The sequence below is a fragment of the Eulemur rufifrons genome, chromosome 14, assembly GCF_041146395.1.
Source record: "Eulemur rufifrons isolate Redbay chromosome 14, OSU_ERuf_1, whole genome shotgun sequence".
Lineage (NCBI taxonomy): Eukaryota > Metazoa > Chordata > Mammalia > Primates > Lemuridae > Eulemur > Eulemur rufifrons.
The window spans coordinates 10,992,600-11,018,072 of record NC_090996.1 but is presented as its reverse complement, the minus strand read 5'-3'; the positions used below and the strand labels follow the sequence as shown (position 1 = coordinate 11,018,072).

Genomic DNA, 25,473 nt, shown 5'->3' with positions numbered 1-25,473 from the left:
TGCATGAGTGCCAATTCAGGAAAAATAGAGACATTTGGAGGCATTTAAAAAACTACATTTCTTTGAAAATGAGAAGATGCAGTGTTTGTAACTGTTTAAGCTTCCTTATGTTGCCATCACTGGAGTGTTTCTTTTCTGTTTAAAATTCTGTAAATTGCGTAACTAGCATGGACTGCTCTGCTGTGTCGTTGTTGTGCTGTGCCTTTGAACACTGGCTGCCGAGTGAGTGAGTTTGTCTTTTGACAGTGTACTATAATTGCAAAATGTTGTTTGTCTCCTGGTGCCTCTTAATGTCATATTCTTTTACTGATTTTTTTTTTTCCATTTTCTACCGTATATAAGGTAAATGGTAACAACTCATACAGTTGTATTACTCAGTCCACTTTGGAACACATGATTTTGTCCCATTTCTTGGCAGGCAGCCGTGGTGTTTAATTTTGATTTAGCAAATGACCCTCCTGGTCCTTCTGGCCCATTGGCTATGCCCAGGAGGCTGCGCTGACCAGGGCATAAGTGTATCTGAGATGTACACATTACTGGGCTGCTGCTGCTCCTCAGCCATGCCAAGGTCCATATGCAAAATCAGTTCTTTTTTTCCCCAATTCTCAGACAGGCTAGGCAAGGCTGACAGCCTCCTGCCAGCCAATCCCCGTGGGAGGCTTCTGGTCTGAAGGATGTGGGGCTGACTGGGCCTGAGCGTGGCCTTCCCCAGGGGTCGGTATCCCAAAGCCAGGCAGAGACTATGGAGGTGGGATTGGGAGGATGGCTGGGAGTTGCTCATCGATGGTCTGTTTACCTGAATTGTTGATGCGCTTAGATCGTACACTCAGCCAACAGGCCTCTGGGTTTTCAGCAAGTTGGGAATCTCGACAGAAGCTCCAGTAGGACCTGGGCCTTGCCGACTTTCCCATCTGGTCTCTTCCCCTGTCTGCTGTGAGGCCAAAACTTATGGACAGTGTCTCAAAATAAACCTCAATTAAAGGGGAGTTTTTCCCATGGAATTGTTACAGCCTTATTTTTCATATCTATTTAAATGTCAAGAAATGTTATCTGTATTTTTTTATTTTCTAGAAATTTTTTGTGGTAGAACATTTCAAACATATATAAATGAATCCTCTTATATTCATCATTTGACTTTAACTATTATAAACTCATAGCTAGTCTTGTTTCATCTCTACCTATTCTTTCCTACCTGTCTTCCTCTCCCACTGTTCTGAAGCATATCCCGTATGTTGTTTATAAATATTTCAGTGTGTATCTCTAAAAGGTAAGGGCTCTTTTAAAAAAAACCACAATACTATTATACCTAAAGAAGAAAATAATTTCTTAATGTCAGACTATTCAATTAATGAATTTTAATAGCCCCCATAATTTTTCTATACATTGTAATTTGTTGCTTTGTCCTTTAAGTCTTTTAATCTATAGTAGTTACCCTTTTTTTCTTGAAGTTTATTCGTTGAAAAAACTGAGTTATTTATCCTATGGAGGTTTTTAAATTCTGAATTTTTCTGTTTGCATACCCATGGCATTGTTTAACATTCCTCTGCCCTCTGTATTACTAAAAACTTGTGGGTGCAGAGGTGTAACCGGATTCTTATTTTGCATTTTGGCAAGAACCCATAGATGGTGGCATGTCTGGTTGTTTCTCTTTACATGATGTTAGGAGCCTAGATCTGTTTATTTCTTTAGTCCTGCAAACTAGTGCTGTTCATCATTTAGTAGCTGGAATACTTCTGTAAGAAATTTCTGTCCATTACTATTAGGCTACACTTAGATACAGTTCATACAGGAAAGTCAGGATAAATGCTTGATCATGTCTTTTATTTGCCTGTTTTTGCAATAATGAGCTGGTTGCTTTGCTTCCTGTAAAGGCGATCAATTTTTAAAAAATCATAATGTGTTCATAGATTTAAACATATTTGTTATTGATCAATCCACTGCAGTTATAATTTGATGCTCAAGTCATTTCACTTTTATTTTATTTTATTTATTTTATTTTTATTTTTTTGAGACAGAGTCTCACTCTGTCGCCTGGGCTAGAGTGCTGTGGCGTCAGCCTAGCTCGCAGCAACCTCCAACTCCTGGGCTCAAGGGATCCTCCTGCCTCAGCCTCCCGAGTAGCTGGGACTACAGGCATGCACCACCATGCCCGGCTAATTTTTTTATATATATATTTTTAGCTGTCTAAATCATTTCTTTCTATTTTTTAGTAGAGACGGGGTCTCACTCTTGCTCAGGTTGGTCTCGAACTCCTGACCTCGAGTGATCCTCCCGCCTCGGCCTCCCAGAGTGCTAGGATTACAGGCGTGAGCCACTACACCCGGCCTCATTTCACCTTTGACCAGTGGCAGCCTCTTCAACTTGGCTGCTGATCCCTTTCAACACAAACCTAATCATCACTGACAGCTTCTTTGCTTTCTGGTATAACAAGATGTTCCAGGCTCATGTTTCCTGCCCCTTTTGAGAGTGAAAGGGAGTGTTGTACATTATGTCAGGACACTGGTGTAAACTGGGAACTCTCCAGGGCAAACAGGGACATTTGGTCACCTTACATAGATGCCTCATTGTGCATGAAGGGGTATCTGCAGTTTCCTCACATGGAGGCAATGCTGTGTGCCTTGAGTGTCTGGCAGTCTGTGCCGTGCTGCTGGATAATGAGGGAGACTGTTCCCAGAGGTGTGACTTTTGAAAGGGAAACCCTCTTTTCTCCCCTGGGTGGTGGCAGGACCAAGTAACTGTCCAAGATCTTTCCTGGGGAGCCATTTTATCAAGAAAGTTTGATCTTTGTCAAAATGTGTGCCATGAATGTTGTCTGCAGGCTGATTGCACTTAAATAATGTAAGTACCTGTTTTATCCCAGCTGAGGTACAAGTAGAAGCAGCTTTGTTTCTTAAAAAACAAGCTGATTTCAAGTTCCCTCCCTCTCCACCCTACAACACGGGCTGGCTTTATCCACTTTTGAGATGGGGACAGTAATTGGCAGCAACATGTTTCTCCATAGTCTACTTGCTCTCTTAAACTCTGCTGGGGTTTACCAGCCTCTGCATTGTCAACATTTTGTGCCAGATAATTCTTTGTTTGGGGGATATCCTGGCTGTTTGTGCATCGTGGATGTTTAGCAGTATCCCTGGCCTCAATCTACTAGGTGCCAATAGCAACGTCCAGCTGGGACAACCAAAGATGTTTCCAGACATTGCAGATGTCTCCCTGGCATGGGGGTAGGGTTGGGAGCAGAATCAGCCTTAGGTGAGAATCACTGCTTTTAGCATTCAGGATTGTGTCTGAAGTATATTAGGTATTTTAGCTATTGAAAGGACAGGGACTCCAAAGACTGGACCTGTTTCCCACTGAGTTTAAAGCCTCAGCCTAACTTCTAGAAAACAAAGGATTTTTGCTAAGGATTGCTTGGGTTAAATGTAGTATTGGCAAGCAGAGCCAAAAGCTATTGAAGTAGAATCTCAAGTTAGGTGGTTCCCGAGCAGGCAGCCTGGCTCTAGCCCTGTTGCTTTGGGTTGCTTCAGGCAGACCCCTGCCACAAAGCTGCTGCATCACAATGAGCTTGTGCTTGGGGCCACTTAATGTCAAAGCTCAATACAGCCAATTACAACACTTTTTCCTCCAATAATGTCTTCAAGGCAGACAGAAGACACTCAGTAAATATTTGAATGAATGAAAGGCCTGGATTTCTAATTTTTTTTTTTTTTTTTTTTTTTTTTTTTTAGTAATGAGAGGCTCTCATAAGTTGCCTTAGGGAGAAAGAACACTACAGCAAGTTGCTCCCGGTAGGTCTCTGTATCTGGCAGTCATCTCTAGCTGTTGAGCCACTGATTGCAATTATACCAAATTCATTTACTAGATATTTTTTTTTTTTTTTTTTTTTAATTTTTTTGAGACAGAGTCTCACTGTGTTGCCTGGGCTAGAGTGCTGTGGCGTCAGCCTAGCTCACTGCAACCTCAAACTCCTAGACTCAAGTGATCCTCCTGCCTCAGCCTCCCAAGTAGCTGGAACTACAGGCATGCGCCACCATGCCCGGCTAATTTTTTCTGTATATATTTTTAGTTGTCCATATACTTTCTTTCTATTTTTAGTAGAGACGGGGTCTCGCTCTTGCTCAGGTTGGTCTCGAACTCCTGACCTCAAGCAGTCCTCCTGCCTTGGCCTCCCAGAGTGCTAGGATTATAGGCACGAGCCACCATGCTTGGCCACAGTTGACCAACTGATCATTTCTTATTCAGTGTTTATTGTGTTTAGATATTTGGGAGTTAAAGATGGAATAGAAGAGGTATAGGAAAACATGCTTCGTGCCTTCAAGAAACATCAGGGGAGATGGGATAAAGACACTAAATCAAAACTAATAATATAAGTTTCTCCTGTGAGTGTTACAAAAATATGTGCTTCAGAAAAGGCAGAATTAAACTCTGAATATACTCTATGCAATGGGCAAAGTCACAGTGGATTAACTCTCACCTATGTTAATAATCAAATTGGAGTTTAGAAAAATGCCCCATGTAATCAGTGATTGTGATGATCAAAAATACTTGCTACTTTTCACTGATTCAGCTATATAGATTCTTCCTTAATGTGCATGAAGGCATCAGAGAATACTTTTTGTAAGGAGGTGTTTATTGATTTTCTCAGTATAACACTTTTTATAGAATATAACAAATAACAGGAGACATGAGTGCCACTTCTAGAGTCACCACAATAATTCTCGTTTTCTTTAAAAATTGTTGACATAATAGATGAGAAGTGTGTATTCTCTAATCAGAGCTGAGAAGGTGTCGGTGGTACTAACTGGGGGTGGGTGGAGATCATCCTATGAGAACCAGAGAAGTGGAGTCCACCTATCTGGCACTGGTTTAGTCACCTCCTTTGTATTACACAATATACAGTCTTTTACACAGACACTGAGAGAGCTCAGTGAATGCGCAGAATCTCTAATCATTCTTCAAGTGCAGTAGGCTAAGCCGATCTTCATTTCTTGGTTTTATTCACAGAGTAAATTGGGGTCTCTGGTATTCTTAGATGTAGCTTTCTAGAAGAACAGAGCAGAATTCCTTAGGGAAAGTCAGGTTCTGCTTACGGTCCCACCTCTTAACTCAATCTTCAGAACAATCGGTTTTTCTGGTTGAATAAATCCTTGGCTGCTGAATTTCAGGGGGATCTGCAACAGTTAAGTAAGCATGTTGAGAAGTAATAAATAAATCAAGTGAAGAAAAGATAGAAGCAAAGTAGAAAAGTACAATAATGCTTTGCAAACATATAAAAACTACTTTTAGCACTATATATTTTAGATTCTTTAACTTATCTATAAACTGTGTCAAGATTGGATAGTGAAAGCATTCATCCATCTGCTCATTCAACAAAATATTTATTGAGCACCTATTCTTTGCCAGGCCTGAGACACATGTTGACCTGTGTTTTTTACGATTTAAATTTTAAATAAGGATGAATTTTAAAAACTTAAATCCAATTCTTAGGCTTTATGGCAAACTATTTTTGAACAGTCACGTAAAGTTAATTTTGTGTATGTTGAGACTTTCAAGGTAATCTAAGTTTAATTATGTGAGCAGTTCTTGACCTCTAATGGACACGCTTGAAGCTCTGACTCAGGGTGGGGGGCATCGGCAATAATCATAACCTAAACTTTTGTACCCCCATAATATGCTGAAATAAAAAAAAAAAAGAAAAAAGAAAAGAAAAAGAGTCTAGTAACCCCATCCATTAAACCCATCCAGTGTCATGATGGGGAGAGGGCTTCAGGAAGCATTGTGCTTTTGTTTTGTAACATCTCCTTTTAGTTTCCAAGGGTAGCGCAGATGGGAACTTCTCAAGTCCTACAGTGTTTTGACTAATACTTTGAGCCCAATTCTCACCCAATCACTCCTTCAGTGTTGGGGGAGCCACCAACAGAGTAACCTTCTGATCTTAGTTGAGTGAGTCAAGAAAACTGTCATGGAGATTGAGAAGCGCCAGTCTGCAGGTGCCTAGGAGCTTGCCAGGGACTATCTTCCCCCTCCTAGCTATGCCAGAGGCCTGTTTTTTCTCAAGGTTGGACGTTCTGTCTATACACATGTACAGGACGGCTGCACAGCTGTTCTAAACCCACTAATAAGGTGAAAACCATCTCCATCCTCCTCCTCTACCATGCTAAAAGCCTACTTAGGGGAGGAGTTGCATATTAAATGCATGAGTCTTAGAAATAAGCTTTATAGGGCCTTGCTTGATATGAATCAACGATAACTTCCTCTTCAGAGGAGAGATTCCAAATCTTTCTATAAATCTAACACCTTATTATTTAAAAATTTCAAATGGCATGAACATATTTTCCCTGCAGACAGATACACATACATGCACATGCACATATACAAATGTCACATGTTAAATTTTAACATTAAACAGCTTAAACTTTGTGTCCAAATCAACTTCAAATCACTCCTTAAACCTTTAATGAGTGCTTGCTATAGTCAAGGGTGCCCACAAGTCCCTATTGGGATTTTGTGAAGGAAATAAAATGAGGTGATATTAATGGGGTTCGGGGAGACATTCTTAGATACAGAGGAAATATTGAGAACAAAACTGGGTGATTTAATGACAAAGTGTGAACTTAGGTGGTGATAATAGCCTGCAATAACTAATAACAACAGAGGAGTTAGTGGGCCCTGGACTAGTGGGGGAGGCTCCTTGCAGTGCAGGTTTGGGGACTGAACTAGGACTTGAAGGGTGAGAACAGAATGAGGAGGAGAAAGGGAAGAACATTCGTAATGTTGTTGTTGGGTTAAAAAGGAGCCCAGGTTGTCTGCAGCAGGACTCCTGGAAGGGGAGGTCAAACAGGATAGCCCTGGACTGGGGGAGTCCTTCATGTCTGGCAGAAATGCCTCAAATCAGTGATTCTCAATCTTGGCTTTGCAGGAGAACCAACGGGGAGGACTTTTAAAGCTACAATCTGGGCAAATTATTTTAGAATTTCTGGATGACCCAGGCATTATGACTTTTGTTTGTTTGTTTGTTTCCCAAATCACAATTTATTTGGTTATCCAGCTCAGCAAACATTCCTTCTGACACTATTGTTAGATATACAGAGAGAGGCGTGGTTATCTGTCTGGAGCAGAGTCTGGGCCACCTGGAGAAATCCCCAGTTCAATAGCATGTGCCATTGCCCTTTGGATCGTCTTGACTGAGTCCTCGAACTTAATGGGCCTGTGGGATGTAGCTGGAAATTTTAGTATGAAGACTTTTTTTTAGTATAATTACATCTGAGATATAAGTTCAAAGTACAGCAGAAAGAGGAAAGGGGGTGAGGCTTTTAGGGAAGAATCTGAATCTCCTTCCTCTCCTCCTTCCCTCCCCAGCCCATCCTCCCAAAAGGTTAGGAAATTCTTTGTATATGATATTATGTGGTAGTTTGAAAGTCCATATCTCTTGGGGATTTATGCATTCATTTATTCAACAAGAAGTTTTGAGTGTCTATTTTTATTTTATTTTACTTATTTTATTTTTATTATTTCAGCATATTGTGGGGGTACAAAAGTTTAGGTTGCGTGTATTGCCCTTGACCCCTGCCCCCCTACCCCCCGAGTCAGAGTTTCACACGTGTCCCTCCCCTAGACAGTGCGCATCGCACTCATTATGTATGTATATTTAGAGCTCCCTGGTGATGCCAATGTAGAGCTTGTGGCTGAGAAGCCCTGCAGCGAGAGAGCTTCTGTAGTTCTGGTGGAGGGGAGCAGCGCTCGACAGTCATGACGTGTAGTCACTGCACTGCATGACTGTGCACAGCACCTCCCCATCTCCAGGCAACTTGAATCGAATTGAGACCTGTGCTCAAGTTCAGAGACTGCACTACTCATGTCGTGCTAATCTGCATTGACTCCAGATGATCTTTATAGCTTGGTCTTCATAAAGCCACAGGTTTAGAACTCCAGAACTGAAGCCCCCTTAAAGCTCTCGTATGGCTTCAAGTAGATTCTTTAGTTCATAGAGCAAATTATTAAAAGATGAACAAGCATATTCTTTTTCATATATAGACCCCCTTGGTTAAAAAACACTCCCAATAAAACATTATACAGAAAGTTTACTAACCTGCGTTTCTTTACAAGATTTGAAGGAGAAGTTCTGCATCACTTTGAGTAGAGCAAGTTTCACGTTCATGAGAGCAAACCTCATTCCAATGCAGTTTCGAGGTCCATTTCCAAAGGGCAGGTATACGTAAGGATCAATGCTGTCTTTGTTCTTCTTACTGAACCTGGTTCCACAATAGTAGATAAAAACAAGTTAATGAAACACAAAAACCACAATAGCAACCTGTTAGGGGTTCTCACTTAGACTTCCCCAATCAGTACTATTCCTCAACTAGTAACAGGACACTTTTGTGGACTGGTCATTGAAATCCTGCTATAGTTATTTTTCTTTGAGAATTATAAGCTACTGATCCTTTCCATCCTCCTTACCCTATAAGAGCTTTCAGTCTTGAGATGAGATGATTACTGTTTAAAATAAAATTTATCTTTAAACGCTATAATTGCATTCAGGATGGTGATGTGTTCACACTCTAAAAGGCACACAGGAAATGAAACCCACTGAAGGAAAAGTAGGTTCCTGCCTCACCTCTCACTTATGCTGGTCATATGCATATTGAGGAAGGAGCAGGAGAAAGTGCCTCACTCTTTTAAAATTGTTATTTTCCTTTTTCCTTCTTTTCTCTTCTCTTCTCTTTTCTCCTTTCCTCTCTTTTCTCCCCTCCTCCTCCTCCTCTTCCTCTTATTCTTCCTCATACTTTCTCAATTTCTCCCTCTCTTTCTCCCCCTGCATAGAAGAGTGTAAGTCAGATAATTTACATGGACTTATGATGCTACCCTATTGTAGTATAATCACTACTTTCCTGGTCTATTTGTTCTACTAGGCTATAAATGCCTTGAAGGTTAGACCCATGTTTTACTCAAATTTGATTCCTCACTACTTGATATAGTAAGGAAAAATGTTGATTTTGGGAAAGTGATAATGACATTTTGGTTATATGTTTTTAAAAGAGTGTTTACATTTTTCAGAACATTCTGAAATATTTGTATGTGATTGTTTCAGAATAACATGGTTGTTGTGGGGAGCACATGGTAGTGTGTTAATGGAGCAGCTGACGTGCATTGATGGTTCTTGGGCAGGTGATGGGGTTATGGAGATGCATTAAAAGTACTCTATAGACTTTTTTTGATAGCGTATACTTGCATATATATCAAACATCTTCCATAATTGATTTTTTTTTTTTTTTTAACTTTTGGATTTCTCACAGCCTGGCCCAGTCCCTGACACAGTCAGTACTTACTATCTGGTGAATGCATAACTCAAAGAGAAGTACAGTGAGTGGTCTTTGATTTTGTGTTTGTGAAGGTACTGTAGGTAGAAGGGCTAAACTTGAAGGAAACACAGGAATCCTCTGCTCCAGAAAAAAGAGGACTTGGTCATCTCTGAATTACTCTTCCAATAATAGTATGTGCAGACACCATGCTAGCGCTGGGGACACCATGACCAACGAGACAAGGTCCCTGCCATCAGCAGGCTTGTAGTGAGGGTGATCAATAGAAACCTAGATCCCAGGTCTCCTGACTCACCAACCAGTGCCCTAAAAACTTCGTTCTAAATTTTGCTTAGCAATGCAATCATGCAAAAGCATCAACTCTTTCCAAAGTGCAGACTGTGCCCAAAACCTGACTTTGGCTCTGAATTCCCAGAACAGCAAGCTAAAGACACCTCCAAGGAGGAATGTCTGAAATGTAGAGAACTGATGACTTCACTTTGGAAGAGTCACCAACTACTGAAAGCATAAGGGAGCTGGTACAGGACTGCAGCCTTAGACAGGACCAGGCAGACCTGTGCTCTTCTGCGTCCTCAGTGAAGTGGCTTAAACCATCAGGGATCAAGACTTCTCAGGACCTCAGCCTGCACTTTTACAGTTACCCTTGAAGAACAGGCACCGATGTTGGCCAAAATGCAATGTGGAAACATTTCTTAAAGTTGGTGGTAAATTCAGAGGCCAAAGGGAACACCAAAGAAAAACTGAAACGAATAATAAACCTACACTAAAATAAAATAAAAGTTAAATGAATTATGGCATATGCATACAAAAAATGTATATAGTAACCTAGGATAATGGATAGTTTATAGTTTACTCTTAAATAAAGAAGCAGTTCAAACTGAAATGAAATGTGATATCACCCCAGTTTTAAAAATGTATATATACATAGAAAAATGTCCATGAGGACATATATCCACATAATTAATGAGACTTATTTTAAGGTATTGGGACTGTGGGTAGTTATAGATTCTTTTTTCTAATCTACGGTTTGTAAAGTTTGGGCAATTATCATTTTAATAATAACATACTTCTAAAAATAAAAAGGCATATAAGCAAATGACTGTGCAATCACATGATTGTCATGTACACTAAGAGATGTCAGAATATGCTTGAACTAGCCTGAGGCAGGATGGGCTCCCTTTTCCAGGGCCTTTGTACCTTTCAGGGCGGAACTCCTCAGGCTCTGTCCAGTACTTTGGGTCTCGGTGAAGAACAAAGGTTGGTATCATCACCAGTACCCCTTTGGGAATGAACACCCCATTGATTTCAACATCTTTCTTACAGACCCTCTCAAGTCTGCCAGGAAATGGGAATAATCTGAGAGTTTCATTCACCACCATGTCAAGATACTCCATCTGTACCAGGGTATCATAGGTGGCAGGTGCCTGAGAAGAAAGAAACAGATTTGGATAAATTGAGATTTGGAATTAACGTTCAACTCAGTCTGTGCAGTACTATGGAAGTGTTAGGAGCTCCAGAGAAACTCATTTGGTAAAGGACCTTAGCATTTACAGTGCATGTTGATAACTATCATATGCCTGATCTACTCATTGTCCCATCGAGATGTGTGGAGATGTTACGGATGTGGGAGATCTGCAGGGCCATCCCCTACCAGGGACTGAAATCCTGAGCCTCACCACATAGTACCTTTTCTTTCTCACATGAACTAACACAACTAATAAACTATGACCATTACTCTTGAGTAAAATATGCCAAAGTCACTGTCACCTGAGAGAAAAAGGCCACATGTTTGTACCAAGAAAAGAGAACATATAAAGAGCAAATCCCTTATTTGACATAGGCTTTTTCATGAAAATCCTGCTTGGTAACTCTTTTGATTATATATAAAGTATAGAGAGAAAGACTATATTATATAAAAATGCTGTAAATAATTTGGGGACAAACCAGTTCCTTTCTAACGCAAATATGACAAAAGAAGGTTACAGTTAGATGCTACCAGGGCACACAATTTCAGTTCTAGTGAAAGTTATAAAGGGGATAGAAACCCCTCAATCAGCCTCATCCTCTCTTGCTGGAACAGTCTTCTACTTGTTGCTTCAGGGCTTGACTGTAGCTCTGAAGAAGGTCCTTTTGCCAAACCAGTGCCAGACCCAGAGGCCAGGTCTTTTCTCACCACAACAATCCTAGTTTGGGCAGAGATCTGAAAACAGTGTGGGCGGTATGTCCCTAGCACTTGGTGGTGTATTTGGAGGCAGTATTGTAGAGCGTAAGCATTTGGCCTAGGAGACAAACACCCTGGTTCCTACTTGGCTTCTTCCCCACTAGCTCCCTGACCAGAGCGTGAGACACATGTGGGGCAGAGCTGAGTCTACCTACCCAGTGCACCCAAGGCCAGGCAGAATCAGACAACAGCCAGACCAGAGCACATCCAGCTACTGCCTGCTGAGCTAACTATCTAGACACGTGGGCAATGAATGCTTATTGTTAGATCCCACTGAGATTTTCTGGATATTTTTTTCCTGGTGTTATTATGGTAACAGATAATGGATGTACCAGGACCAGCACTGTTTTACAAAGATATTATATTTCTGTGACTATCATTTAGTACCTGTGTTTCTCCTTTTGTTTTCCTCTTTAGATCCTTCCTAAATTGTGCTGGTGAAAGAACCATTGCTCACACTTTTTGCAAAACTCTTCCTAGTTAGTGGTGAGCAGGCATTCTTGCTAAGGCTTCACCTCCTCCCTCCCTCTCCAGGTGTCATCCACTCACCTTATTGGGCAAAGCCATGTCAATCTCCTCCTGCAGTTTCTGCTGGACATCAGGGTGAGTGGCCAGTGCATACATAATGAAGGAAAGAGCACTGCTAGTGGTCTCGTACCCACCGAAAATGAAGATAATTGACTGGGCCACAAGCTCCAGATCAGACAGACCTGAAAGGAGAGGAAAGACAGTTTAGGTAGAGCAGGTCAATGTAGAAGATCACAGTTTAGAGAAAGAGAAATCCAAGTGACCTCCCAAATCCCTAGGGAAAAAAATGGAAAAGTAATTCTTTTTTTTTTTTTTTTTTTTTGAGACAGAGTCTCGCTTTGTTGCCCGGGCTAGAGTGAGTGCCGTGGCGTCAGCCTAGCTCACAGCAACCTCAAACTCCTGGGCTGAAGCGATCCTCCTGCCTCAGCCTCCTGAGTAGCTGGGACTACAGGCATGCGCCACCATGCCCGGCTAATTTTTTTTCTATATATATTTTAGTTGGCCAGATAATTTCTTTCTATTTTTAGTAGAGATGGGGTCTCACTCTTGCTCAGGCTGGTCTTGAACTCCTGACCTTGAGTGATCCACCCGCCTCGGTCTCCCAGAGTGCTAGGATTACAGGCGTGAGCCACCGCGCCCGGCCGGAAAAGTAATTCTGAGTCACACTGGGGGTGGTTTTCATTCTGCTGTCTATCTTACAGAGCTAGAACAAGGCATAATTGTATTAGCCCAGTTCTTCCCAAGGTCTATATGGTTGTGGCCCATCCACTCCTCTTTATGCTGTCCTCACCATCAACATAGCTCGGTAATTTCCAGAGAGATCATTTCTGTCTGACATACTCAGTGTTATGGGTATGCCCCCTGGATAATCATAATAGTACTTTAGCTGTAAGTAAAATATGGGGTAGCTTTCTCCCCCAGGAAAAATTAAACATATTATAGCTACAACAGAGCTTGAAAATCTTTGAAAGTTTGCAATACCGAGGCTTAATTATAGGGGAAATTAAAGGAACTTTCCTCTAAACATGTTTGAGGGATCTTACGGGAACAATATTGGGCTACAGAGAAATTCTTGCCACTCAAAGTGTGGTCCATGGACCACCAGCATCAACAGCATTTGGGAGCTTATTAGAAATGCAGAATCAGTATCTGAACTTTCAGGAGACGTGGTGATTTGTGTGCACACCCTAGCCTTTGCGAGGCATCAAATACTAGAAGTCCTTGGGCACAGTCTTCACATGGATAATCTCAGGATATAAAAAAAGTGCAGAGATAGACAGAAAGCTAGAAGGGTGGTGATTGACCATATTCTAATGCTTTAAAATAGCAGAAGAAAGATTGTGTCTATAGAAGAACACTGGCCAGCATGAAATATAGAAAAATAGGGTCCAGTGAGAGTAATTAGCAATGCTTATTCAGTCAAAGCCTGAATTTCGTCTTCCTTAGTATATGTCCCTGTCTGTGCTCTCCTTCATGCTTATCAGACAGCCCTTATGATTAAAAGTTGGTTTTCCTCTTGATTTTTCTCCTGAGAGAAGCTAAGCACTGCCAGGTACTCTGTTGTTTGATTGGGACTAGATTAGGACGTTTAGATACCTGGAACACTGAAATAAATATGGTGCCTGCCCTAATCATGTAATTCAGAACTAAAAACAACACAAAGTGAGTGTGAGAAATATGTACAGAGTTGTGATTTACCAGTGATGATTTCTGTGATGCTGCTGTGGGTAAATTCAACTATCAAATTCTTTTATTCAGTTAGTATGAACCCCATGATACTGAATTGAAATTGTACTGTAGTCTCAAAGATTAGAGTTCTGCTGTCCAATAAGATAGCCACTGGCCGCATGTGGCTATTTAAATTTTAATCAATTAAAATTAGATACAATATAAAATTGTTTTCAGTGGCACTAGCCACATGTCCAGTGCCTAACAGACACATGTCTAGTGGTTACTTTATTGAACAGGGAAACAAAAGACAATTTCCTTCATCACAGAAAGTTGTCTTGGTATAGATAGATAGATGATTGATAGATAGAAGTAGGTATAGACAGAGACACATTTACAGTGGTGTTCTGGAGCCAGCCTATCCCTGCTCTCTAGAACTAATTGATAAATATTCAGGGATTTTGTGAGATGGTTGTCAAATCTAGGTAGTTTGAAAGTGACCAAAGTCTTCATTTAGCAACCATCATAGTAATAATGGTTTTAGTGAAGACCATCCATGGATGGTAAAACAAGTAGGTGAAAGATTAAAGAGGAACAAGATATTTACACACAGTCTCAAAGGTTTCCTTCACAAATGACTTATTCATTCCAAAGGGAAAAATAAAACTTGACAGTAGATTAATCTGGTGAACATACTTTCTCCAAATATTTTCAGTTAAAATCACTATTATTGGGACTGTGTGCCTCCTGATTTGATGTTAGATACAAATCTCCAGGCAGAGGTTCTGACTCAGTGGATCTAAAGGAGGCTGAGAACTGGCATTTGTTCTGATGTAGGTAATCCATAGACCCCTGGCTGACTTCCAGGCATGACAGGCATGTTCAGGGCTGCCCTTCTGCTTTGAACATGGCCATGCCTGTGTGCTTCTAGAAGGGCCCTCCAGCTACCATTTATAATATCCAAACGTGTCATTCTACAATGTGGCAGAAATTCTCCTCTTTCTGGAAAACTTCCTGCACATTGTCAGAACAAACCCCTCCCTCTGGGCTTCCCCATCAGGAGTCCCTGAAAGTCTTCCTTGGTTACCTTTATGGGACTCTTTGGAATTCTGGGAGTCGATCATCAGCTGAAGGAAATCTACTCGGTGCTGGAAGCAAAAAGAGAAATTTCAATGATGGAAAGTCACTTGTGAAGTTAGAAGTAAATCAGGAGTGCAGTCCTCAATCTCCCTTCTGAGAATATGGGCCCTTGAAGTCCAGAGTCTGACAGGTGTTGCCTGAGTCACCAGTGAACAAAAACATCCATCTAATACCTTGGAGAGTAGGATGTTTCCCTGAGAGAAATCCAGCTATCATGCACAACTGCTTTTTGGTCTTTGCCCTCCCTGATCCTTTGCTTCTCTGGCTTTTAGATAGAGCTTCTTGGTCTAAGAGTTTCCAGTACCTTCTCTGGTCATACCTGCTTGCATAGGAAGAAGTTTTGGATGTTAGTCCCTCTTGTTCTCCTACCTTCATTCTTAACCAATGGACATATAGATTAATCTCCTGACATTTTCACACCTCTGGAGTAGTTTTTTGGCAAGCATTTTGAAATACCCCACCCTCCTAGAACTCTATGCAATTTGGGTGACAGCTGGGTACTCACACTTGCCTCCCTTACCTGAAGACATCCTTGTGCTAGTTTCCAGGGCTTATGAAGTTAAAGCTGGGTTAGCCAGCTTGTAGCATTAATACCAAGAGAAGACCCCTGTCCACTGGGGGCCATGAGAGGGCTTAAATGTAACATAGGCTACACTTTAGTGGGTAACCTGATAGGATCTTCCATTGGAGAATGTGTAAAATAAGAAGCTTGGACTTGCAATGATTATTCATCATTCTAAGGTCTGGGGAAATAATAATACTAGTAAAATAATTTTAAACAGTAATCTTTATCCTTTGATACTTTATTGAAGGGAAGAGAAGTGGTAAGGCTTTTGTTTCAATTATATTTATGCCGTAACTTTCTCATTGTCATGTCTGCTATTAAATTTTAACATTGTCTCTCTAACTCATCTCATATCTTCTTCTCCAACCTCCACCTTCTTCATTCCCACCAAAATGTAAAAACTCTCTTGCTCTGAACTTAAGTTCTCTATCTACCTTTTAAAAATACAGAGAAGTGAACAAATGATATATATATAGCCTCCAAGATTATCAAACAGTGAACATCTTCATGTTACACCCACCAGATTTTACCTGTTGTTTATCTTTGAGGCGACTTTCTTTCATCCTTTCTATGTTGTTTTTAAAAAAATCTATAACATCTTTCGGAAATGTAGAAATACTTAATGCTTCATAAACTGGAGTAAGGAATGGAAAGAGTACTGTAGGGAAAAGAAAAAAAAAAAAGGAGCCAGTCATGAAAATGAAAAATTTACCTGGAGCAATTATAATTTTCTCCACCAATCAGAAGAGAACCTTTGCTTGCCTTCCAGGCCAATGGCTTAGCAAGGGCATGTGCACACATAGGAGCCAACATTATAGCAGTGAGATCAGTGGCCCTTTCTTCATCTTTGCAGTGACCAAAGGAACAGGATTAAATTTCCTGGCCTCTTAGCCTTTATCTATTGGACTAGAGAGTCTCTTTGGATAAACCAGACCACAGTCTGCTGCTATAATTAATCATGCTGTTTAAGAAATAGTAGTCAGGATAGAAATAATACAGTACATTTCTTCAACTACCATGGAATGAAACTGAAAATCAATAACAGGAAGAAAATTGGGAAACTTACAAGTATGTGGAAATTAATACACTTCTAAATAACCAATGGGTCAAAGCAATTAGAAATTGTTTTGAGATGAATAATAATGAAGATATGATATGCCTAAACATAAGGGATGTAGCAAAAGCAGTATTCAGAGGGAAATTTATAGCTGTAAGTGTCTAAATTTTAAAAAATCTAAAATCAATAATCTAACTTTATACCATAACATACTGAAAAAAAGAAGAATAAATTAAACTTAAAGCAAGCAGAAGGAAAAAAATAAAAACCAAGGTATCAACTAATGAAATAGACATTTAAAAACTATAGAGAAAAATCAATAAAACCAAAAATTGGTTCTTTGAATATATCATCAAAATTGGCAAACCTTTAGCTAGATTGACCAAGAATAAAAGAGACACAACTTGGATTCATAGTCCCAGAAATGAAAGAAGGGAAACTACTACTGATAATAAAAAAAGGATTATAAAAGAATTCTATTGATAATTGTATTATTAGAATAATTATATAAATGAGATGACTTAGATGAAATGGACAGAGTCCTTGAAAGACACAGAGTACAGAAACTGACTAAGAAAGAAATAATTTGAATAGACCTATAAAATGTAAAGAGATTGAATTAGTAATCAAAAACTACCCACAAAGTAAAGCTCAGGCCCAGATGGTTCCAATGGTGAATTTTACCAAATATTTAAAGAAGAACTAATACCAGTTCTTTTTTTTTTTTTTATTTCAGCTTATTATGGGGGTACAAAAGTTCAGGTTATATATATTGCCCATGCCCCCCCATCCCCCCCGAGTCTGAGCTTCAAGCTAATACCAGTTCTTTACAAAGACTTTCAAGAAGTAGAAGATGATGAAACACTTCCAAATTCATTCTATATGCCCAGTATTAATACACTCACAGTAAAATCAGACAAAGCTATCACAGGAAAAGAAAACTACAGACTAATACATCTTATAAATATGGATGCACAAATCTTCAACAAAATACTAGCAAACTGAATCAATCTAGCTACATATAAAAAGAACTGTATGTCATAACCAACTGAGGTTACCCTAGGGAAGCAAGTTCGTATAATACACCATATCAATAGAATAAAAACAAATACCGCACAGTCATCTCAATAGATGCAGAAAAATATTGACAAAATCATTAGCGTTTTGTGATAAAAACGCTCAACAAACTAGAAAGAGAAGAGGGGATTCCTCAACCTGCTAAATGGCATTTGTGAAAAACCCATGCCTAACACCATACTTAATAGCTTTCCTCTTTAGATCAGGAATAAGATAAGGATATCTCTCTCACCACTTCTAATCACCTACTAGAACTTATTAGAACTAATAAATGAGTTTGAGAACATTTCAGAATACAAGATCAATATACAAAAATTAATTGTATTACCGTACACTGCAACAAACAATCCAAAAGTAAAGTTAAGAATATAATTCCATTTACTGTGGCATCAAAAAGAATAAAATATTAGGAATAAAGTTAGCAAAAGTACAAAACGTATAGTCTAAAAACAACAAAACGTTGAAATAAATTAAAAAGGATCTAAATAAAAGGACAAACATGCCATGGTCATGGACCAGAAAATTTAATATTGTCAAAATAGTAATACACCTGAAATTGACTTAACACCATCAGAATCCTAGCTGGCTTCTTAATAGAAATTGACAAGTTGATTTGAAAATTCATGTGGAATTTTGAGGGACCTGGAATAGTCAAGACAATCTTGAAAACGAAGAATAAAGTTGGCCGGGCGCGGTGGCTCATGCCTGTAATCCTAGCACTCTGGGAGGCCGAGGTGGGCGGATCGTTTGAGCTCAGGAGTTAGAGACCAGCCTGAGCAAGAGCGAGACCCCATCTCTACTAAAAATAGAAAGAAATTATATGGACAGCTAAAAATATATATAGAAAAAATTAGCCGGGCATGGTGGTGCATGCCTGTAGTCCCAGCTACTCGGGAGGCTGAGACAGGAGGATTGCTTGAGCTCAGGAGTTTGAGGTTGCTGTGAGCTAGGCTGACGCCACGGCACTCACTCTAGCCTGGGCAACAGAGTGAGACTCTGTCTCAAAAAAAAAAAAAAAAAAAGAATAAAGTTGTTAAGACTCATATTCATGATTTCAAAACTTACCACAATGCTCTAATAATCAAGACAATGTGGTGCTGGCATAAGGATAGACATATAGATCAATGGAATAGAATTTAGAGTCCAAAAATAAACCCATGTGTCTATGGTCCACTGAATTTTGAGAAAAGTGTCATGACCATTGAATGGAGAAAAATGGTGTTTTCAATAAGTGGTGCTGGGACAACTGGATAGCCGCATGCAAAAAAAATAAAATTGGACCCTTACCTCACACTGTATCTAAAACCTAATTCAAGATGCATCAAAGACCTAAACATAAGAGCTAAAACTATACAACCCCATGAAGAAAACCAAGAGGGCAAATCTTTATGACCTGAGATTTAACAGTGGATTCTTAGATTTTTTACCAAAAGCACAAGCAATTATAGGAAAATGCATAAATTGTACATCATCAAAATTAAAAAGTTTGTGCTTCAAAGAACACTGTCAAGAAAGTGAAAAGATAACTACAGAGTAGGAGAAAAATTTTGTAGATCATGTATCTGATAAGAGACTTGTATCTAGAATATATAAAGAACTCTTACAACTCAACAATAAAAAGAGAAACAATTCTGCAATAGACCTGACTGGACATTTATCTAAAGATGATATAAAAATGGCAAATATTGGTCAATATAATTAGCCACTAGGGAAATGCAAACCAAAACCACAATGAGATAGCACTTCATACCAACTAGGATGGCTACAATCAAAAAGATGGGAAAACCAAGACTTGGCAAGAATGTGGAGAAATTTGAACTGTCATACATTTCTGATGGGAATGTAAATGGTACATCTATTGTGGAAAATGGTTTGGGAGTTCCTTAACAAGTTAAACATAGAATTACTATATAACCCAGCAATTCCACTCCTGAGTATAAACCCAAAAGAATTGAAAACAGGTGTTCAAACATAAACATGTAAATGACTATTCACAGCAGCAATATTCACAATAGGTAAAAGGTGGAAACAACCTAAATGTCTATCAACTGTGAACACATATAATGCAGTCTGTCTATATAACGGAATATTATTTGGCCATAAAAAGAAATGAAGTACTGATCCATGCTACAACGTGGATGAACCTTGAAAATACCAATGAAGGAAGCAGTCACAAAAGACCACATATTATATGAGTCCATTTATATGAAGTATCCAGAATAGGCAAATCTAGAGATAGAAAGTAGATCAATGGTTGCTTAAAGCTGAGTGAATTTGGAAGGAGGCTATAGTTAAAAGGTATGGGGTTTCTGAATTGGCAAAAATGTTCTAAAATTAACAATGCTGATGATTGTACATATCTTTGAATGTACTGAAAACCATTGCATTGTACATTCTAAGTGGATAAGTTATATGATATGTGAACTATATCTCAATAAAGCTGTTGTTTTTTAAGGGGCAGGGAGAGAGAGAGAGAGAGAAAGAAAGAAATAGTAGCCTACATACTTATTGAGAGAAGTATAGGATCAAAGAAATCAAATTTTAAGAGCTTCTTGGCCTTTTCCACAAAGGGATCCTGTGGGTTGTTGAGGGAATCGATGTTCACACCAAATGATGTGCCAGTGATCACATCCATGCTGTAGGCCCCAAAGGCGCTGAGTAGACAAAAGACATGGCAAATTAAAATTAGTACTTTTTTGCGATTCTTCTGTTACACATGCAGCAAGAAGTATGTGTAAATCCATACATCTGGGCAAGACAGGTAAAGAACCACATATTTTCAGAACTACCTGCTGCATCATCTGCTATCATATACACTCATGATGTGGTTATTGAGTGCCGGTGATGCAGCTGGCCCTATGCTGGGGGTGATGGGGATACTAAGGTGAGTTAGACCCACCTCTGAGCTCAAGGTGGTCGGTCACAGGGCGACAGAGACCCAGAGTCAGACAAATTACAGGAGTGTGTATTGAGTGTGGATGATAATAGAGGTGTAAGCACCGTGCTTCTGCAGAACAAGAGTGGAATAACTAACTCTTCCCAGGGGTCAGGAAAGGTGTCATTGATTCTTCCTAGTGACTCAGGAAACGTGACATTGGTCTAGGTCTTGCCTGGGCATAGATTCTGTGGTGAGGCAAGACCTGATTCCTTTTCAGAACTTTGCAGAACAGCAACACCCCATTCAGAGTTGCCATGAACAGCATGTCTCCTTCTCTACATACCTGCTAAGGCTCCTGGGAGACCCACTTTCCCCAATTCCTATAATCTGAGGTTGCCCTGAGGGCAGATCATTTCTGTAAATTGTAAGAACCAAGAATGGCCTGTTTAAAAATAAATCCATCATTACAAAATTGATTGGGGGACCCCATACTGAGTGACCACATGTCCCCAGTCGCGCCAGAATAGGCTCAGTGTACACTTGCTGTTCCTGCATAATTCAAATACATCCCAGTTTAGATGATAAATGATAGAGTTGTCTTACCTTTAGCCTCTACATGCCCTCTCTTTTGAGATTGGAGGATGGAGAAGTGGTGGTAAGATTTAGTATTTGGTATTTTGGTGGTATCCTCAGCAAAACCATGAAGGGGTTGAAGTTCTCACAAGGTCCCCATTGTCACTTTCCTGCCCCACTCACTGCCAGCAAAATGGTACCAACTGCCTTCACCTCCCACCATTTCAGACCCTCTATGCTCAAAACTTCGGTACAATCATTTCTTCTCTCTGAACTATGTATTTTGTCTCCTAGAATAAAGTTGACAGTTTTTCAGATAAGTTAATCCTGGTTTCTGTGCATGGGGCTGAAGACCCTTTACCCCCTCACAGCTGCCCTGCCTTCTCCTACGAACTGCCTCCTCTTGGGTGGCCCATTGCAGTTGTAACACCACACCCTGCTTTTGTCTGGTCACTGGGGTAACTCAACAGTGGGAACATCAGCTCCGTGGCAGGCAGCTAGAGGATCTCATGACAGCTCAGAACTCCAAGACTGTGCTCACACTTACTCTTTCACAGTGATGATCTTGCCTTTCTCTGCTTCCTGCCTCAGGTTTCTCACCAACACATCTGCATACTGGCTTATGATGGGGAACATCTAAGCACAAAACACAACACCACACATAGTTAAATTTGCAGACTTAAGTCCTTCAAGCCTGAAGCATTAGGTGACATTTTATAACATATCATATAATTTCTCTTCTAGAACATAAAGATAAAAGACTATTTTCAGGGAGCTCCAACTCAGTAGACTACCCCTTGGAAAAGGACTATGATCTTACTTTCTACCTGTCCCAGATTCATTCTTTAAGTTTCTAATTAGAAATTGTCTTATTTTCTTACCTCCTTCAGTTTTCCACTGGTGAAGGTTGGAGACAGCAACGTTCGTAGTCTCTTCCATTCTTCATTCTCAGATATAGAGATGGCACTTTTCATAAAGCCCACTGGACCAAAAAGCTAGAGTCCAAAGCAAAAGCATTTTGTCCTACGTAAGTTTTGGAGGTCTCTACAGTTGTAGAAAATGTGTTAAACAGGCATTACTTATTTAACAAATATTTAGTGATTGTCTATCAGGTGGCAGGCCCTATGCTAGATGCTCAATAAAGATTTATCCTAAATGCCTACCTGCCTTTGAGTGTGTGTATATCAGGGAGCACCCAGGCACGTGGTGTGGTTTCCAGACTCTGTACCCAGTCTCTTTTTAAATGCAAATACTCCATGTGGCAGGGCACCTGTTCTTGCAGTGGAATAGAGATAGGGAATCTCAAGGAATATAGTACCTTCTCCAGGGCTGTGCAGAGTGGAAAGAGTTGGTGAGAGTTAGCCAGGTGGTCTTGGCAGACTGTTTGTTGCCTCAGACCAGCTCTTGTCTTTACATACTTCCACAGCATGAACAACTTGAAAAAGGAATGCCTTGATACAGTGATTCAGAAGCAAGTAGTTGGTAATACTTAAAAGCTTAGGAATCTAGCTTAACGAAATAATGCAATTACATGAAAGCCCTTTATTCTTTTTATTCTCCAGGGATAGAAAAAGAAACAGAGAATTCCACTTCCCAACTTGGGACTGTCCTATCAAAACAAACTGCTTGAAACTTTCTTCCATCTTTCTAATCTATATTTTGTTTTAAAACAGACACTTCTAGCACACCTTTATGATAAAAATTCAGCAAGCTAGGGAAAGAGAGAGAAGAATCCTCAATTTGACAAAGAGAATCTTTATCAAAAAACTCTTCAGCTAAATCACAATGCTTTTTCCCTAAGATCAGGAATAATTAAAAAGTGTCCACTCTCACCACTCTTATTCAATGTCATACTGGAAGTGCTAGTGCAATAGACAAGAAAAGAAATGAATGTCATACATATTGGAATGGAAAAGATACAAGTGTTGCTATTTTCAGGTGACATAATTGCCAATGTAGGAAATCTCAAGGAATATACAAAAAGACCTCTAGAACAAGTAAGTGAGTTCAGCAAGGATGTAGGATACAAGATCAGCACACAAACATCAACCACATTTCTGTGTAACAACAGTGAATATCTGAAAACATTAAAAACACAAGAGCATTTATAATCACTCCAATGAAAATGAAATACTTTAGGTATTAATCTAACAAAAACGTGTAGGATCCCTATGCTGAAAACCACAAAATGTTGAAAGGAATCAAAGAAAACCTATAGACATGGATAGGCATATTGTGTTCATGGAATGAAAGACTCAACATAGTAAAGATATAGATTTTCCCTAAATCAATCTATAGGTTTAATTCAATTCTTAGCAAAATCTCAGCAAGTTTGCTTATAGAAATATATGAGTTTATTCTGAATTTGTACAGAAGGGCAAAGGCCCAAGAATAGCTAAAAAAAATTTGAAAAAATTAACAAAGTGTGAGGAATAACTCTACATGGTGTTAAAATTTACAATGTACTTGACAGTGTGGTGCTGGATGAGGGGCAGACGCAGTGATCAAGGGGACAGACTAGAGAATGAGACATAGATGCACACAAATAGGCCCCATTGATTTTTCACAAAGGTGCACAAGCAATTCAGTGGAGGGAGGACAGCTTTTCCAAAAGTTGTGTTGGAACAGGTGGACAGCCAAAGGCCCCCAAAAGTGAACCTTGATCTAAATCTCATACCTTATACAGAAATTAAGACAAAAAGGATTGTAGACTTAAAGGCATAGCATTAAATTACATAACTTTTAGAAAAAAACCAACAACAACGAGTGCTAGGGGAAGAATCTTCAGACTTGACACCAAAAGCACAATCCATTAAAGGAAATAACAATAAGTTGGACCCCTCAAAATAAAAAAAAAGTTTGCTCTGATATAGATCCCATTAAGAGGAAGGGACAAGCTACACAGCATGACTATAGAAGAATAGCAGGAGGGAGCCTCACGGTGATGAAACAGTTCTGTGTCTTGATTGTGTTGTAGTCACACAAATCTATGCATGTGACAAATTTGCATAGAACTACACACACACACACACACACACACACACACATAAATGAGGGTACGTAAAACTGAGGAAATCTGAATAAGCTCTGTGGATTGTATCAATGTTGGTTTTCTGTTGCCATAGTAACAAGAATATACTATATTTATAGTTACATAGGATGTTACCACTGGGGGAAACAAGGGGAAGCGCACATAGAATGTCCCTGTACATTTTTTGGCAACTTTCTGTGAATATATAATTATTTCAAAATATAATTTAACAACTAAATAAATCAATATTTAAAATTTAAAAAATGGTTGCCTACCCGCCGGTTTGTGAAGACAGAATAACATTCTTTCACTAGCACTGTTTTGATCATGTCAGGATCCGTGATAGCCAACACAGGCTGTTGACCATCGTAAAACCTGTCAGGAAAACAGAGCTGATTAAACCTCGCGTGCCTGATTCTGCAGCTGGAGCCACTCAGGAATTCAGAATTTGATCCTGATGTTACATAATCCATACCCCTAGTTGTATAATATGCAGCAATATTAGTTCCAAGTTCAAGTTAGGGTAGGACACACGGCAAGATTCAGTCCACAAAAAAAAAAAAGATTCAGTCCACAGAAGCCTCTTGAGTCTTCATACGATAAAGGTAATGTGGCTCTGACATTTAAAGACAAAATAGCTTTTCAAACAGATCATGGTTAGAGATGACAAGAGAACATTTGTTAAGTCTAGGTGGTGCACACATGGGTATTTCCTATAACATTCTCCATAATTCTTTGTATGTTTAAAATATTTCATTATCAAAAATGATACTGAGTCATTGAAGGCAAGTAAATTATCAAGCACTCACAAGTACCATATGTTTCAAGGGGCACTTGGAGTTGGTCCCATGAAGGTCTGGTGCTGTGTGTTCTTCCTACTCAGTCATGTGGCCGTTACGGGCCATGCCAACTCAGCAGAACCCTGTGGCCAGTGCTGTGGTTTCTGAGGACTTGATGAGAGAAGATGAAGAGGTATGAAGAGGCAAAGCCTTCTGCCACTTGCTTGTGGCATACAAATACCCTATTGCACCTCTTGTGCTGCTCTCACCAAACCTTCTGCAGCTCTGAAAGGGAACAGCTGCTGCAGTTGGCTGAGGCCACCCCACAAAATCATAAAGTCCATCAGCCCATGGGGGATGGAGTGGGTTAAAATATCCTACATCTCTTCTTCAAAGTTAGCAGAATGGAGTAGACAAAGCTGTATATATTGAAAACTCTTGGCTTATATTAAACAACAACAACACAACTCCACACTTGCAGAGAAAGTGAAAGTAAAATAAAAAGCAGAGTGTTAATGATTTCCCAATCTGTTTATCTCCCAGCCCTTCTTTCAAAAGCACATATTAAACCCCAGATTTAAATGAAAGAATTTTGGCTTTTAATTAAAAGTGAATCAATGTGGGAAGGAGATAAAGCCATGCATT

At 39.6% G+C, this 25,473-nt stretch overlaps 1 protein-coding gene across 3 annotated transcripts in view; it reads right to left on the bottom strand.

Annotated features, from left to right (window-relative positions):
- Nucleotides 1-4,604: 4,604 nt before the first annotated feature.
- Nucleotides 4,605-25,473, bottom strand: part of LOC138394477 (cytochrome P450 3A4-like) — a 72,210-nt gene continuing 51,341 nt past the window's right edge. For 2 of the 3 annotated variants that reach the window (XM_069486482.1, XM_069486483.1), the window contains 10 exons: nt 24,325-24,424; nt 21,900-22,013; nt 21,566-21,654; nt 20,073-20,221; nt 15,964-16,091; nt 14,816-14,876; nt 12,082-12,242; nt 10,509-10,735; nt 8,084-8,246; nt 4,611-5,165 (listed from right to left, as the gene is read on the bottom strand). In XM_069486482.1, coding sequence (XP_069342583.1) covers nt 5,070-5,165; nt 8,084-8,246; nt 10,509-10,735; nt 12,082-12,242; nt 14,816-14,876; nt 15,964-16,091; nt 20,073-20,221; nt 21,566-21,654; nt 21,900-22,013; nt 24,325-24,424 — 1,288 coding nt within the window. In that variant the 3' untranslated portion in view covers nt 4,611-5,069. Of the gene's footprint in view, nt 5,166-8,083; nt 8,247-10,508; nt 10,736-12,081; nt 12,243-14,815; nt 14,877-15,963; nt 16,092-20,072; nt 20,222-21,565; nt 21,655-21,899; nt 22,014-24,324; nt 24,425-25,473 lie in introns of all 3 variants that reach the window. The other variant, XM_069486481.1, reaches the window with a different exon arrangement.